At 39.9% G+C, this 13832-nt stretch overlaps 2 protein-coding genes across 4 annotated transcripts in view; one reads left to right on the forward strand and one right to left on the reverse strand.

Annotated features, from left to right (window-relative positions):
* Positions 1 to 6622, forward strand: part of pcsk7 (proprotein convertase subtilisin/kexin type 7) — a 16744-nt gene extending 10122 nt beyond the window's left edge. For both annotated transcript variants that reach the window (XM_015060887.1, XM_015060897.1), the window contains exons 11-17: positions 537 to 641; positions 734 to 836; positions 3700 to 3856; positions 3977 to 4071; positions 4208 to 4313; positions 4414 to 4531; positions 5657 to 6622. In XM_015060887.1, coding sequence (XP_014916373.1) covers positions 537 to 641; positions 734 to 836; positions 3700 to 3856; positions 3977 to 4071; positions 4208 to 4313; positions 4414 to 4531; positions 5657 to 5938 — 966 coding nt within the window. In that variant the 3' untranslated portion in view covers positions 5939 to 6622. The remainder of the gene's footprint in view (positions 1 to 536; positions 642 to 733; positions 837 to 3699; positions 3857 to 3976; positions 4072 to 4207; positions 4314 to 4413; positions 4532 to 5656) is intronic.
* A 2720-nt stretch (positions 6623 to 9342) lies between these two features.
* tagln (transgelin) overlaps positions 9343 to 13832 on the reverse strand; it is a 9395-nt gene continuing 4905 nt past the window's right edge. Inside the window, exons 2-6 of one of the 2 annotated variants that reach the window (XM_015060910.1) lie at positions 11929 to 11971; positions 10611 to 10799; positions 10352 to 10523; positions 10165 to 10267; positions 9343 to 10059 (exon numbers count right to left, since the gene is read on the reverse strand). In XM_015060910.1, coding sequence (XP_014916396.1) covers positions 9921 to 10059; positions 10165 to 10267; positions 10352 to 10523; positions 10611 to 10799; positions 11929 to 11940 — 615 coding nt within the window. In that variant the 5' untranslated portion in view covers positions 11941 to 11971 and the 3' untranslated portion in view covers positions 9343 to 9920. The remainder of the gene's footprint in view (positions 10060 to 10164; positions 10268 to 10351; positions 10524 to 10610; positions 10800 to 11928; positions 11972 to 13832) is intronic. The other variant, XM_015060919.1, reaches the window with a different exon arrangement.

The following is a 13832-nucleotide window of genomic DNA, read 5'->3' on the forward strand; positions in this document are numbered from 1 at the left end:
AAATTTTTTTTTTAAAAAAAAAGTTTTTAAATTCTTTTAATTTAAAGGTCTTTTTCCTTTTCAAAAAAAAAAAAAAAAAAAAAAACCTCTAGTAACAGTCAGCAGCACTCTTTATGTTACGTACACATCTATACTTCTAATTTTGAGGTGGACATAAAGACTAAAAAGTGGTAGAGGCTTCAAGTTTAGGCAAGTTATCAGCCAGCTGCACACTGAGACTGACGAGGTAAGAACTGCTTCTTTCAAAATAAGAGTCTCAAAAATAGGCGAGATGTCAAGTTTGAAGCACTCACCTTGTCATCTAATTCCAGATCAGATGAGAGGAGATATTTAAGTGCTCTAAAATTTCTTTTTGTTTGTTTCACAAAGCAGATTTTTTTTGTCCTAGAGTTGCTAATTTACACAGTAGCTGAGAGTAAATGTGGCGATAGTCTGCCTCTGTCCTGTTTTTTTTTTAGACCAGACTTTTGAACTTTAGTTTAACTGGATGGGCAGGACCATGAAGGTGTGGATGTTTTCTTTGTGTTTCCTAACAGTGCGACACGTCAGCTGACTGGAAAGTGAACGGAGCCGGTTTTCATCACAGCCACCAGCATGGCTTTGGCCTTTTGAACGCATGGAGACTAGTTAATGCTGCCAAGGTACATACACACTGTAAATTCACTTTTTTTTTTTCCCCCCCAAACATTTTGCCACCAGAAGTCAACCTAAATATTCCTGCGTTGTGTCTCAGGTGTGGGAGTCGGTGCCTTTCCTCGTGTCCTATCAGAGCTCGGTCATAAAGGAGGACGTTTCCGTTTCCACTCATACGGGCGTCTTGATCCGCACCTGGAATGGTAGGGTTTTTATTTTTTCCCTCTTCTCTCTCGCTCTGTGTCGCTGCCTCAGCTCTATGAAGGACAGTTGCTTGTCGAATTTAAACATTGCTCTCCATAACAGAGCCATCCCTCCCTCCCTGCATGCCTGCTGCTCAGGCTGCCTGTCCTTATTAGGTAATGTTCAGCAGTTTGTGAGTTTTGCTTTTGTTATTCTCCCCCCCACCCCTTTTTTTTAAATTTAGTTCGTTTTAGAATTTCTCCCCAGATCTCCTTTTTTTTTATGTAAAATCTCTGTAGATCCTCTTCCTCTCTCAAACCTTTCCATGCTGAGTCTCTCGTATTCAGAGCCCTCTGCATATAATCCCTCTAACACTTTTTTTTTTTTTTTTTTTCCACAACTGGTTGTTGAAATGACCTCATACAAGTAGAAACATTTCCCTCTTCCTCCGCCTGATCCTGTCCTCCCTCAGACTTTATCGACCTTCTTTTATTGCCTCATTGCAGTTAATCATACGACCACAGACGGGTCTGTGTACATTTGGTCTCATGCAACAATGTCTTCTTGAAAAAGCTGCTGGTTTTTACAGAGCAAACTCCCAAAGAATGTGAGGAATTATTTTCTCAACTCACTTTAACTCATGTTGTTCTGCGAACCCGTCGTCGTTCTGTTTCGGTCGAATTCCCTGATGAGCTCTTTGTAACAGAATGTGGCTGGATCTGCTTTGGACCCCGTTCAGTGTTTTGGCAGCCTTGCTGACTGATTCATTGTCCATTAGGCCGGTCATATGTTCTGCTTCCTGCGTGAACAGCTTTCCATTTCAAAGCAAGGCTTACTCATTACTTAGAGTTGATTCTGATGCCTGGAAAGAGCAATTACTCGAAATAGAGTGCTGGAAATATTGCCTCCAAATGGAATATGAAGCACAAAATATTTAAGCAAAAATTAAATAAGACAGACCGTCGCTCTTGGCCACTCTGCAAAACAGGACAGACAAGACAGCATGAATTTTAAGATGATTGTGTGTTGGATTGGATCATTTTAGACAAATATAAAAGTTGAAAACAAAATCTAGGCTGGTTAAGGTGAGGAAGAAGATAAAGAAATCTCTTCTGCATCATTAGATCATCTCCATAACAACCATTGGACACTTTCTCTCCATGCAAATTAGTGGCTTAGATTAAAATAAGATCATTTATTGTCCATTAATTGCTGATTAAATTGAAGTTTCTCTTCAAAACTTGGCAAAAAAAATTACAAATGAATCTTAAAATGCACAAAATACTTCAGGTTTTATGATGTGTGATTTTTTTTTAAAGATACAAATGCATTTATTTATAGGAGCAGCATTTTTTAAAAGCAATATAACTCCATAAGCCTCTGATGCCAGAAAAATAACCTTTTCTGTCCCTCCATCTGGAGAGTGAAGGTTCTTGAACTCGACTGGGATTTAAACTGGAACTGTGTGCTTTGCTCACACGAGACTGAGGTTGAGCCTTTCTGCAACAAGCCGTCACGGCGATTTTGAAGCGAAATGAAGGATGAATATGTGAAAAAGCTCCATCCTAAGAAAACATTGTTATTTAGTTCGGTTTAACGTTCCTCTCCTTCAGTCCCTTTGCGATTCTCCCTGCCCTAGGGATATGTGCATCTCTGCATGGTCACGATGCACTGTCGCTTATTAGTAATCAGACCGAAGGAAATGATGGGAAATTACCAGGCAGCCACTCTGAGCGGCTGCACTGTGGTCAGAGGACTCGGTGATAAGTGCTTCAAAGACAGATAACAGAGGAGAAATCCAGAGTGAGACGGGAAACTGCAGCAGGGTTTATCACATTATTAGAGAGTTACAGATGTGTTTCAATTACACTAATGAAGGGGTAATAAGTAACACTGACATGATGCATATAAAGCATTTAGAAAAATGTGTCTAATACGTCTAATCATTTTATTATGAGTGCAGCTGTATTTTTGTAAAAGTGGGTGTCTACAGGTTTCGTACGTACTCTTTGAACATTTTCACATTTGTCACAACTACAAACTTTAAAGGGGTGGTATTATGTATTTTCCAGGCACATAGTGCCGTTTTATGACACAACCAAGCAAAAACGTTACAAAAATGCTATATAAAAAAAGAACCTGAAGAGAAATTTGAATTCGTAATATGATGCCTTGACATAGGGCCTCTGTCTCTTTAAGAAGCTAGTACTCTCTCTTCAGCAAGTCATCACAACAATGCTTCTCATTATGCCATTTGCAACCGTTCTTAGGAGCGCAGGACTGAGAAGCAGATTCAGTAATGAGCTCACCAGTTATGCAGTTCCACCAGGTGTTCGCTAAGTGCTGCTGCCGCTAGTCTGTTGGAGTTGAGCTTTTTTTATGAGTTGCACCATCGAATGGATGTCTTGAGAGATTTAAGAATTTTTCAACATGCATGAAAGAATCAAAGCAGCACTCCAAGTATGTTTTTGATGAGAAAATGACATTAAAACGTGATTTAATCTCAAAACGGTTGATGTTGCACAATACCCTTCTAGGTTGTATTTCACTGGGATTTCATGTGATAGACCAACACAAAGTGGTGAATTCAGTAGTGGATATTGTTGAGGGAATGAATATTTTTGCATATCACATTTTCCTGCAAGCCATGTATAATCTGATCTGCCTTTTGTCTCAAGTTTGTGTTGTTCAATTACATAAAATCCTGATATTTGTAGTGTGTAATGTGACATAATTCTTCGTGTCTGAATACTTTTGCAATCCACTGCACATTTTTCCCCAAATATAATGAAGATCGCATTATTTTTATACATCTCTTGCTGTGCCCTAAAGACATTTAATTGAAGTTGCACATTACCCTTCCTGCTCTCTTCTCTCCTGTAGTCTCTGCAGCCGACCTGAAGCCGTCTGGGATGCAAACGCTCGAGCATGTGGCCGTTACCGTGACAATAACCCACCCCTGCCGTGGGAACGTGGAGATCGTGCTGGAATGTCCCAGTGGTATGAGTTCTGTCATCGGGGCTCGCAGGCCCATCGACAGGTATACGCCGCGTCTTTCATCGTGTCTGTTTAAAGGCCTTTAGCTCTCGCTGTGTGGAAGGAGCAGAGTGATGTTCGGGTGGATGTAAAGACGTAGTTTTTTTTTTTTCTTTCTACACAGAGATCCTTCCGGCTACCAGGACTGGACCTTCTCCACCGTGCGCTGCTGGGGGGAGAGAGCTGAAGGCCAGTACACCCTCAGGATTTCTGACAGCAGTAAGTCAGCAGGAAAGACACACACATTGCACACACTTCTCCGGTCAGCCTAATATACTGTTGGTCTGGGTTTTATGAGGCTTCTTGTGAATCCAGGTTTCTTAGTTCTCCCTGACCCGTGTCTGTGTTTCTGCAGAAGATGAACAGTCTGATCAGTGCGCCGCCGTGGGAGTGCTGAAGCAGTGGAAGCTCACACTCTACGGTTCATCTATGACTTCCAGCGAAGTGAAGGAGAGGCAAAAGTAAGTCCAGTTTTCCTGCCGGTTTGCCGTCGGTGTCTAAAATCCGACTGGGATGCGGTGATTGTGAGCGCTCAATTGTTTCCCGTTCGCCGGTCTGCAGGCTGGTGGAGGAAGCCATGAGTGGCAAACATCTGGACAGCAGCTTCTCTCTGCCCTGTCCTCCAGGATTAGACATCCCCCCCGAGATCATTAACCCCTTCACCTCCAACAACCTGAAGGTAAACGCAGCTTTCAGGCTCACACTCTCACACCTACCAAAGGTTTACCGTATCTTTGGTGAATTCTGTCCGTCTGAAGACAATTTGCAAGAAAAATTACTTGAAATAAATGATAGAAAAGGGATGCACAGTTTTGTTTGAGTATATAGAAGTTGCAGTCAATCCCATTCGGTATAGAAAAAGTATGGATTGTAATTTTCCAGCTTTCCATGTCTAGAAATGTATGAAAAAAATCAAATAACTTGTAAAAATATTTTTTCTTACTTTGTTCTGCACTTCCTTTCTCCTTCTAGACTGCCTCCCTCACTTCCTTCCTTCCTTCCTTTATTTCCTTTGCTCCTTCCTTCTGAACAATTTCTTCTTTTTGCAGATTACATATTAAAAGGCTCTCTGCTGTAGAAACGTGAACTGTAATATTTCAGATTATGAAACTAACATAAAGAGCCAAAAACTCTGCAAGCTGTTTTTTTTTTTATTGTGTAGGAACCAAGTTTCCATAAACTTGCTTCTGTAGAGTTGTAGAAAATCAGACCTCAGCTTGGCTAAAGGACTTTTTTTTTTTTTTTTTTGCTGGAAATGTTGCAAAAAAAAAAAAAGTCAAGAGATTTTTGTTTTAATTTCAATCACAGCTATGACATGTAGTAATTACCTGCTGACACTACAGCTCATAAACCAATAATGTTCAGAGAACTCTTCTTTCTTTGACATAGTCAGACATTCTGTCTCAACACAGTTATAATCTTCTTTAACATTCATTGAGTTGACAGAATTGTGTGTAGCTACAGCTTTCTATAAACTCTTGTCTTGCTCTACATTTGTAAACAATTATTACTGTTTTTCCATCAGTGAGGGCAGCAGTAACATACCCCTTGATGTCTGAAATGGGGTAAATTTGAGTTAACTGAAATATGTTCCAGATGACGAGTTCAACCACTGTAAACAATACGGTTTATTTGTTAAGGGAAGAAATGTCTCCACTCAGGAAACGCAGTCGGTCTGTTTGGCTGCGTTTGGACAATCTTTACCTTTTTATTGGATTCCTAATAATAAAATTTACTTGAGTAAAATAATAACTTGGTACTTAATTCGCGGTAACGTCTTCTCTTTTTCCCCCCCGCCATCTAGTTCCTGCTTCTGCTCGGATGCTTCGCTCTCTTCTGGTCCGTCTACTACATCTTGGACGTCACGCTCGGTCAGGTGAACCTCAGAGGCCTCCTGTGTCTGCCGAGGAGGCGGAGTCGTCTCAAAACCAGCCACGTTAGCAAAGGCAGAGGAGTGGAGGAGGCGAACGGGTACTGGGACGAATACATCGCAGAGTACAGGGACCAGGAGGACCAGGACTCTGGGGTGGAACTGCAGGCTGTGCTGGACTCAGAGGTCAAAGTTCCTCTCCAGCTGGAGACGTAACAGTGAGCCTAAACGTTTCCTCTTTCTCAGGCTTGTTTTTCTGCTCTGATTGCACTTGCCTCCAACAGCAGTGATGGTACTTAAAGACCGAGCTGCGAATAAATCAAAAAGTAGGTTTCTTACTCCTTCTCTTCTACCACGGTTACTCAAGTGGCCTTGAATGTGTTTGGGCTGTGATTTTACGTCTTCGTTTGTGCACTTCTTCCCGAACGCATCACCTGACCAGGAAAATATGATGTTAAACCACATGGAGCTTCTAAAGCTTTCTTTAAAACTGGGATTCATGAACTGCGGGCGGCTTGTTGGGACTTAACCACCCAGTTTAATGAAACAGGTACATGGTGGGTTGGGAAATTTTCCCCCAAAGGAGAAATTATATTTTCAGATTGAGGCCGAAACGCCTGTGGAGTAAATTAGAGAAAAAGTTGTGTGCAATATTTAAGGGAATGCAAGTTGTGTGTGTGTGCGTGTGTACGCGTGTGTGTGTGTGTGTGTGTGTGTGTGTGAGATGGGAGTATTTGTAATATCCAGGGTCTTCCTTTAAAGTGTTGCTATAATGTGACTTTTCATTCTTGTGTTTTGTTTTGTTTTTTATATCTCTGACCTATTATTTCTTCCAATTTTTAAATCTGGGGGAGGAGGGGTTGTGTTTTTTTTTTTTTTTTTTTTTTATTTTGTAGCTAAGTAAGCAAAATCTGATTAAAACTTGAAGTGGGATTTTTCAAGCTTTGGATTTGCTATATGTATTTTTTTATAAACTGTAATACATCAAGGATTTGTGCCTGCTGAACACATTTGCTGTATATGGACTGCATAATAGGGTTTATACAATTTTTAAAGAATGTATTCAAAGCTGCAGGTGTTTTTATATAACTGAACAAATTTTTTTTGGAGTGTTGCTGTGCAAGTCACAGCTTGTTTAAATGAAAATAAAAAATTAAAAAAACTTGGTGGAGTTATTGCTGCTTTCTTTTATTATTTAGCTTTAAATCCCACTCAATAAATTAATTCAATAAATAATGTTATTTAAATATAGGATACATATTTTTGAGTAATTAATAAATAAAGGGTTTTCATTCAAAAGGTTCTTGTTGCACATTGTAATCAGGGGTCCTATAATATTTTACAGAATGTGTGAAAGAGCATAACTATGTTTTAAGTATTTTCCTCTCCTGAATAAGAGTATAGAAAAACACTTTGGGGATATCTGGATTTTATTCCCTTTGTGTTAAATATGTGAATTTTCAGAAATTATCTGGTTTTACAAGATTTTTTTACTATGTTTGCCTGAGAAGTTTCTCCATCTACCATGTGATGTTTTATTGTCAAAAACAGAAATGGTGCAGGCACTCACAGATAGTAGAGCAAACCAAGGATTTTCACCAAAAGCACATTGGAAAAACTATTTAGTTGTTTTCCTTTTTGTCTCTCTAATTTATTGATTAGTTTTAAATGGCTTCGCTAGTTTAGACAAATCTTTATCAGGGCAGAAATATTTTTTAATGTAATCATAAAACTTATTCATCCCCTTAGATGTTTTGTTGCTTTTACAAATCAGTCCTGATCAGCAAAATTTGACTGCTGTGACAAATTTACCAAAAAAAAAAAAAAAAACTTTGTCAAAGTGACAAAAATGACGAGTACACAAAAAAAGTATATGTACTCGTCACGGGACCAAAAAATAAAGACGATTGAAAATAAAAATCATTAAATAAGTGAATGCAGACATTTAGTAGATACGTATTTGACCACAATCACAGTAGTCCGTATGGATAGATGATGATAATAAAATAATAGATGAACACATGAAATCCAGATCTGGTATTTTTTTTTGTACAGCAACACACTAAACATGCATTAAGCACAAACAGCTTGTGTAAGAGTTAAAAACAAACTCAGTCCTACAGTTTATTTAAGTAGACATTTATAAATAAGGCTAAATTAGTTTCCAACTCATCTAGTTTATGCCAGAATATTTTCCTCACACACTAACACCATATAAATAAATAAGTCATGAAATATCTCATAGAATAATATTGAGCAGTATCACAGTGCAATATGTATGCTTAAAGTCCAAGGTTTGTAGTGAAGAAATCCCAACCAGCTGAGAGTTGCACACAATGTTTAGAGAAAGTTTTGTTGAAACTCTTCTAACGACATTAAAAGGCTGACAGTGTTTAAGAACTAAGTGTTTACAGATTCAACAGAAAATACCAGCTGTGAGCCGCTTGGACTCCGTGACCCCTGTCATTCAACAGTCTTTTTTTTTTATTTATTTTTATTTTTTTTACAGTTTTTAAAGACTGCAAGCTTTAACGTTTTGACTGGTTACTGGCCTCATGAACCCACCTCAAGCTCCTGGCGAAGGCGGTTCTTCCCTCAAACCCAAATCAAAGTCGGTGCTAAGAAAGAACCGTTTTGTTGTCGTTAGAGCCGGAAACACAAAGAGCTGCTGCTAATACTGGCGCTGGAATGAAGGAGGTGATGGTGAAAGCTCCAAGCTAGCGCGTTTTAGTGCCAGAGATGAAATCAGGGGAAGCATAAAAGGCTCAAGAAGAAATTTAAATGGAAACATTCGGGCTGCTGCAACACGGAATAAAACTTTACTGGATGCTGATCAGTTCACCCATTCATCCTCTCATCATTTCTGCCGTTTTGGTTGTTGTGTACTGAGTTTTTCTGGGCATGAAAAGAAGGAGGAGTTTTGCCTGGAGGCATTTGCACCTTTCTCTGAGAACATAGTGTTTTATTGAATTACTGAAAGGCCCAAAGTTACTCAGAATCGTCTTCAGTGGATACTGAGAAGGCTGGCTGTACTAAAGTTTTTATGTTTTATTCATTAGAGCTTTTGGCTTCTGACTGTCATGGGAGGTGACGAGTTTACCTGCTGCAGGTAAACCATCTAAATGGACCATGAAACAGACATTTAGATGGATCTTTACCATCTGTAATGCCAACGAATTTCTAACATATTATGCTGTTTGATCAATTTTGCAAAAAAAAAAAAAATTAAAAGAGATATCAAAACCACAAAGTCTGTAAAGAAAGGTAGATTTATAATTCAAAAAATGAAAGAGTAAAACACGTCAAAGTTAATATTGATCTTTGGGGACAGTCGCACAATACATGTGCTGAATTGCTAAAGTGCAATGATTTGCACAGCCTGACATTTTTGTACTTACAAAACCGAAAAAGTTTTGTACAAACTTTGTGTATAAAACTTTCTATCTCCTGATGTGACCATCAGGAGATGGAAAGAAACCAGGTAGAAAACTATGTGTAAATCCTCACATGAACATTTCTAAACTCTCAATTTCTTTTTCATCTTGCTCAAAACAAAAAAGCCAGTTTAATGTGTCTTTGATGTGGATGCACAATTAAGATTGAACCAGCCACAATCACGATTGTATGTCAAAGTCATTATTTATTAAGACAACGTACAAAACTGTTGGTACTGACACAGCAGGTGTAGCAAAGTAGGAAGTGGCAGTTTACTAAACGATACTAGCAGTAAAAATTAAAGAGTATCTGCACACCCTTTGGTCGTCCTTGTCAATTTGGGAATAGTTTCTTCTAAATCTTCTGTAAACAAACTAATGTTTCTTTCTTAGCAAGTAGAACCAATGTTCTGTAAATGTAGAAAACATGACAAAATGTTAATATTTCAAGAGAAACTAATTGATAAACAATGCACTGTAAAAATCATAAATTGCCTTTTGGTGCACAAGGATTTCTTTGGCTATTGCTGCATCTTAAGACACTCAGATGTAGGGAAAGCATGCCAAGTCCTGCAGTGGTCACCAGAGTAAACTTAAAGGAACCATAAGGCAGGGTTTTGAGACTAAGGAGGTTCCTTGACTCTAAAGCAGAAGGTTAAGACATAAAGGAGCAGTCGGTTATCCAAAGGCTCCTGGAGGATGTCTAGCGCATCTGAGGCTTCAGGGGAAAAGGAGGCTAAGGAGGTTTTGCATGTCTGGACACTTTAAAGGATCTGTCGGGGTCGGCCATAGCTCATTCCCTCCTGACTGGCCCCCTTATTGGACCCCATCTGCAACCCGATCACATTTTTCCCAGCCTTCAGCTGCTCGTCGCTGAAATCTCGCTTGTTCTCTTGTGCTTTCCTGCAATACAGCATCCAGAAATGTCACACATTTAAAATGAAAGGAATTGTGTTTACTGTTTATTTTTTCTTTCTTGTTTGATGCAGTTTGTTTTACTGGACTCACTTGAAGAACCAGTTAGGGTCTCCGTTGTATGTGCCTTCCTCCTTGGTGACGGCCAAGCTGCCTAAAGCCGACAGGGTCCGCTGAACCGCTGCCAAGTCCTTACCTGTACCAGCACACAATGTTTAGGTTAAAGTACCAATCATTTACTGAAGACTGGTCTGCTTCCACCACAGCAACACATTCTAACCTTCCCATAGGTCCACGGTCTGGAACATGTCAGTCTTGGTGACGCCGTACTTCTCTGCAGCGTTGAGGAACTGCGAGATCTGCTCCATTTGTTTGAAGGCCATTGGCGAGCTCTGGATCTTCTTTATCGGTTTGTCTCCGGGAAACAAACTATTAATAAGTTCACTCAGGACCTGACAGGGGGACATGAAACAAAGAGAGGTTTGTATTATGGAATGCTCTTCTAAAAGCAGCGTGTCAAACAGGGTCGACTAACTCACGCATCCGTCCTTCAGCCAGGCCTGGAAGCCCAATTTGCCGGCCTCTGGCCTCCCCACACCGGAGCCACACTGACGGCTGATCCACTCCACCAGGATCTGCTCCAGCTCGGGGTCATACTTGCTGTCGATCTTATCCTGAACCTGCCGGCTCATGCCGTAGGATGGACCTTTGTTAGCCATGCCGACACTCTGGAAAATGAGAAGTGGATACGATAGATCTGCGTTAGCGTACTTACTGCTGGTCGGGCAGTGATGTTCCACATTTCAATGCTTTTGGTCTAAAGTGGATGTTTATAGACAGTTCTATTTAAACTATAGGACTATGCAAACTATGGCGTTTGCATAGTTTAAATGGAGCCCAAAGGAGACACCCCACTGCTAACATGAAAACCCTCTTACAAAAACAACTAGACATGAGACCAGGTCTTAGTGTTGCAAGTGAATTAAGTCTGAAGTCTTTCCTCCTAAGTCTCGAGTCAAATCTCAAGTTGAGTCTATATAAATAAACTGTGCTTGTCTCCAATCATAAGCATTGAATTTCAAGTCTGAACAAGACATTTGAAAGAAAATGCAATCTAAGTAAAATCATTTCTCTAAAGCCTTAAGAAAAGTAGTTTTTCAGGTTCTATAAAATAATATGAGGAGTTTGTAAAAAAAAAAGTACTTTGCAATTAGCAATTTAGGCATTATTGGGTGCATGTTCCTAAGTTAAGTATCACAGACAGATATAGTGTACACCACTTGGCTGTGTGGCAGCTTTGTTACAAAACCCTGCTAGTAGCCTACAACATGATAAAGTCAGAGTCAAGTTGTTCTGTAATTATTTCATTCTTTCAATTTGTGACTTCATGGCTTGGCTCCACATGTGACTCCAGTGCATCCCTCTGAGACTTACCTGTCTCCTCACAATGAATACATACAGTGTACAAAATTCACCAGCACAAACAGTGACCACATGCTAGTCAGAAGCGTGTAGATAAGTGTAGCTGCTCATCAGCTCTGTTTGAATATTTTCTGCTCATCAGTGAAATTCACAGCATCATGTCTCCCAATGCAATCCATTCTGCCCTGTCAGGGTGTTTAGGGCAAAATGATTTACAATAGAAGCACTGTAGAAAGCCATCCGATTTCTGCACTTTTGCCTTTAAAACACACACACACACACACACACACACACACACACACACACACACACACATATGCACTCTCTGCTAGCAAATGCAAAGTGCCACAAATAAGGACGAAATAAAGTCAGAGTCTTTTGGGGCCACCAGCCAAGAGCAAAAGGCATATCACAGTGCTGTCAGCGCCGTCGAACCTTTGTTGCCATCTTGATGTCAGGACACGTCAACTTCCTGTTCCTGGAGAGGTTAAGGAGTTAAGATGTTAAAGACGAATGTGAGGAGGTTCGAGGATGCTTCTTTCTGCGTTGCGGTTTTAGCCGCAGCTTTAAAATCACAATGTAAAGTCGGGGATGGTTTGACATGATGTTTCTAGAGAACAATCTGAATTTAATTTAGAGTGGGAATGCAAAGAAACGATTGTGTCCAAGAACTGGAACATGCAGAGTTGCCAACGTTCACACATCTGGAGAGAGACTGAAGCCTTCTCTCTGTTTCTCACTCAGTCACTCTGCCAAGATTTCTTTACACTCCAATGTTTGTGATTGCTTCTTCCTGCGGTCCTGGTTTTGGTACAACTTTGGGAGACAAACGTAAATTTACGTTAGTTTGCTCACTACTACATTTATCTGTATGCTAAATGGGTAACTAAATGGGTAACTTGAAGATTGAAGATTTTACTTCACATTTTAACATGTTTTGGTTTTGATCCCCATCGGGAACAGCTGACTCTGTTTCAACATGATTGGACGGATTGTAACCCGAGATGAACCTGAATGATGAAATCCAAGAGACCTCCTGTTAGAAGTTAAACATTTTTTTGGAGGATTGTGATTAGGTTATAGATTACTTTAAACCACTTAAAGTGGGTCCAAAATATGTCTGGTCACACGTCGTCTGGTGAATGTTTGGTATGAAATGACCTCTTGTAGGCAGTTCCTTTGAATCCATAAACATATGAAATGATCCAAAACTGCAAAAGTCTGAAATCGCAAAGTGGTAAAAGAAGCAGCGCCTGGTAGGAATCAGTCACTTTTAGCCCTTAAAACATAAGTTTTGCTTAGTTCTGAATAAGGTTCACAAAGTTAAGTAAAGACACTCTGCATGTCTGTAATGTGAGTCGGTGTGCCAAAGCCATTAATGGACTCCTGCCCAGAATGTCCGCAGCGAGCTACCATCAACCCTCTTTAATACATTGTGCTTTTCCTGTGGTGGTTTTCCAAGCCACACGAAACTAAACTCACATGCTGAGCAACACAGCCACTAACTTAAAGCCACAGGTTTAATTCATTTTCATCTCTCTCTAGGCCCCACACACTCCTACAGGCGAATCGTTGTTGCAGCGTATTTGCTGGTCTGGTAGGCCCTCAGCTTGTCTCTTTCTTATTGGCAACCAGTAGTTAGTGTCATAAAGTACTCAGTGAACCACAACTGCAAATAGCACAGACTGAACTTATTGTGGGGACATGTTTACATGCACAATGCCTGAAAAACTAAAAAAAAAAAAAAAAAGAAAGGGAGTAAAGAAAAGATGCAAGGAATTTGCATAAAATGACAACCGTATCAGGGTTATATAAGACTTTTTGGAGGTTAAGTGAGTCCAAGTCTATTTAACTGTTTATGGGCATCCAGGGACCTGTTGTTATGCTTGGCATCCGGCCTAGGGTCCAATAAGTCAGAACTATCTCCTAAACAAGCTCCTGTGTTGCCTGTCTGCTTATTAAAAACAGCATGTGGGGGAAAACGTCCAGCCTAACATACTTTACAACCCAAAATGATGCAGCAACTTCAACTGCAACAAGTTCAGTTGCTGTTTGTGCTGCTAAAAGAAACGCCGGTGAGGCTGTTCGTGGTAACGTAACCCAGGGGTTAACGAGAGTTTTGATAGTAGAGAACATCTGCTAGTTGTTGGAATGTGAGGCCCAACGTATTGCGATAAATCAACATCATGAGTGCAGATTGACAAATATTTCGTTTGAAGTCGTTGAAAGTCATCTACCTTAAAATATAAAAACATAAAATGTAAAAAAAAAAAAAAAAAAAAAAAAAAAACATTAAAAACGACTTTTTTTTGTGAATTAAAAAGGTGCTTCTCCCCCAA

The sequence above is a fragment of the Poecilia latipinna genome, unplaced genomic scaffold, assembly GCF_001443285.1.
Source record: "Poecilia latipinna isolate Pla-1442-1.1 unplaced genomic scaffold, P_latipinna-1.0 Scaffold68, whole genome shotgun sequence".
Taxonomy (NCBI): Eukaryota; Metazoa; Chordata; class Actinopteri; order Cyprinodontiformes; family Poeciliidae; genus Poecilia; species Poecilia latipinna.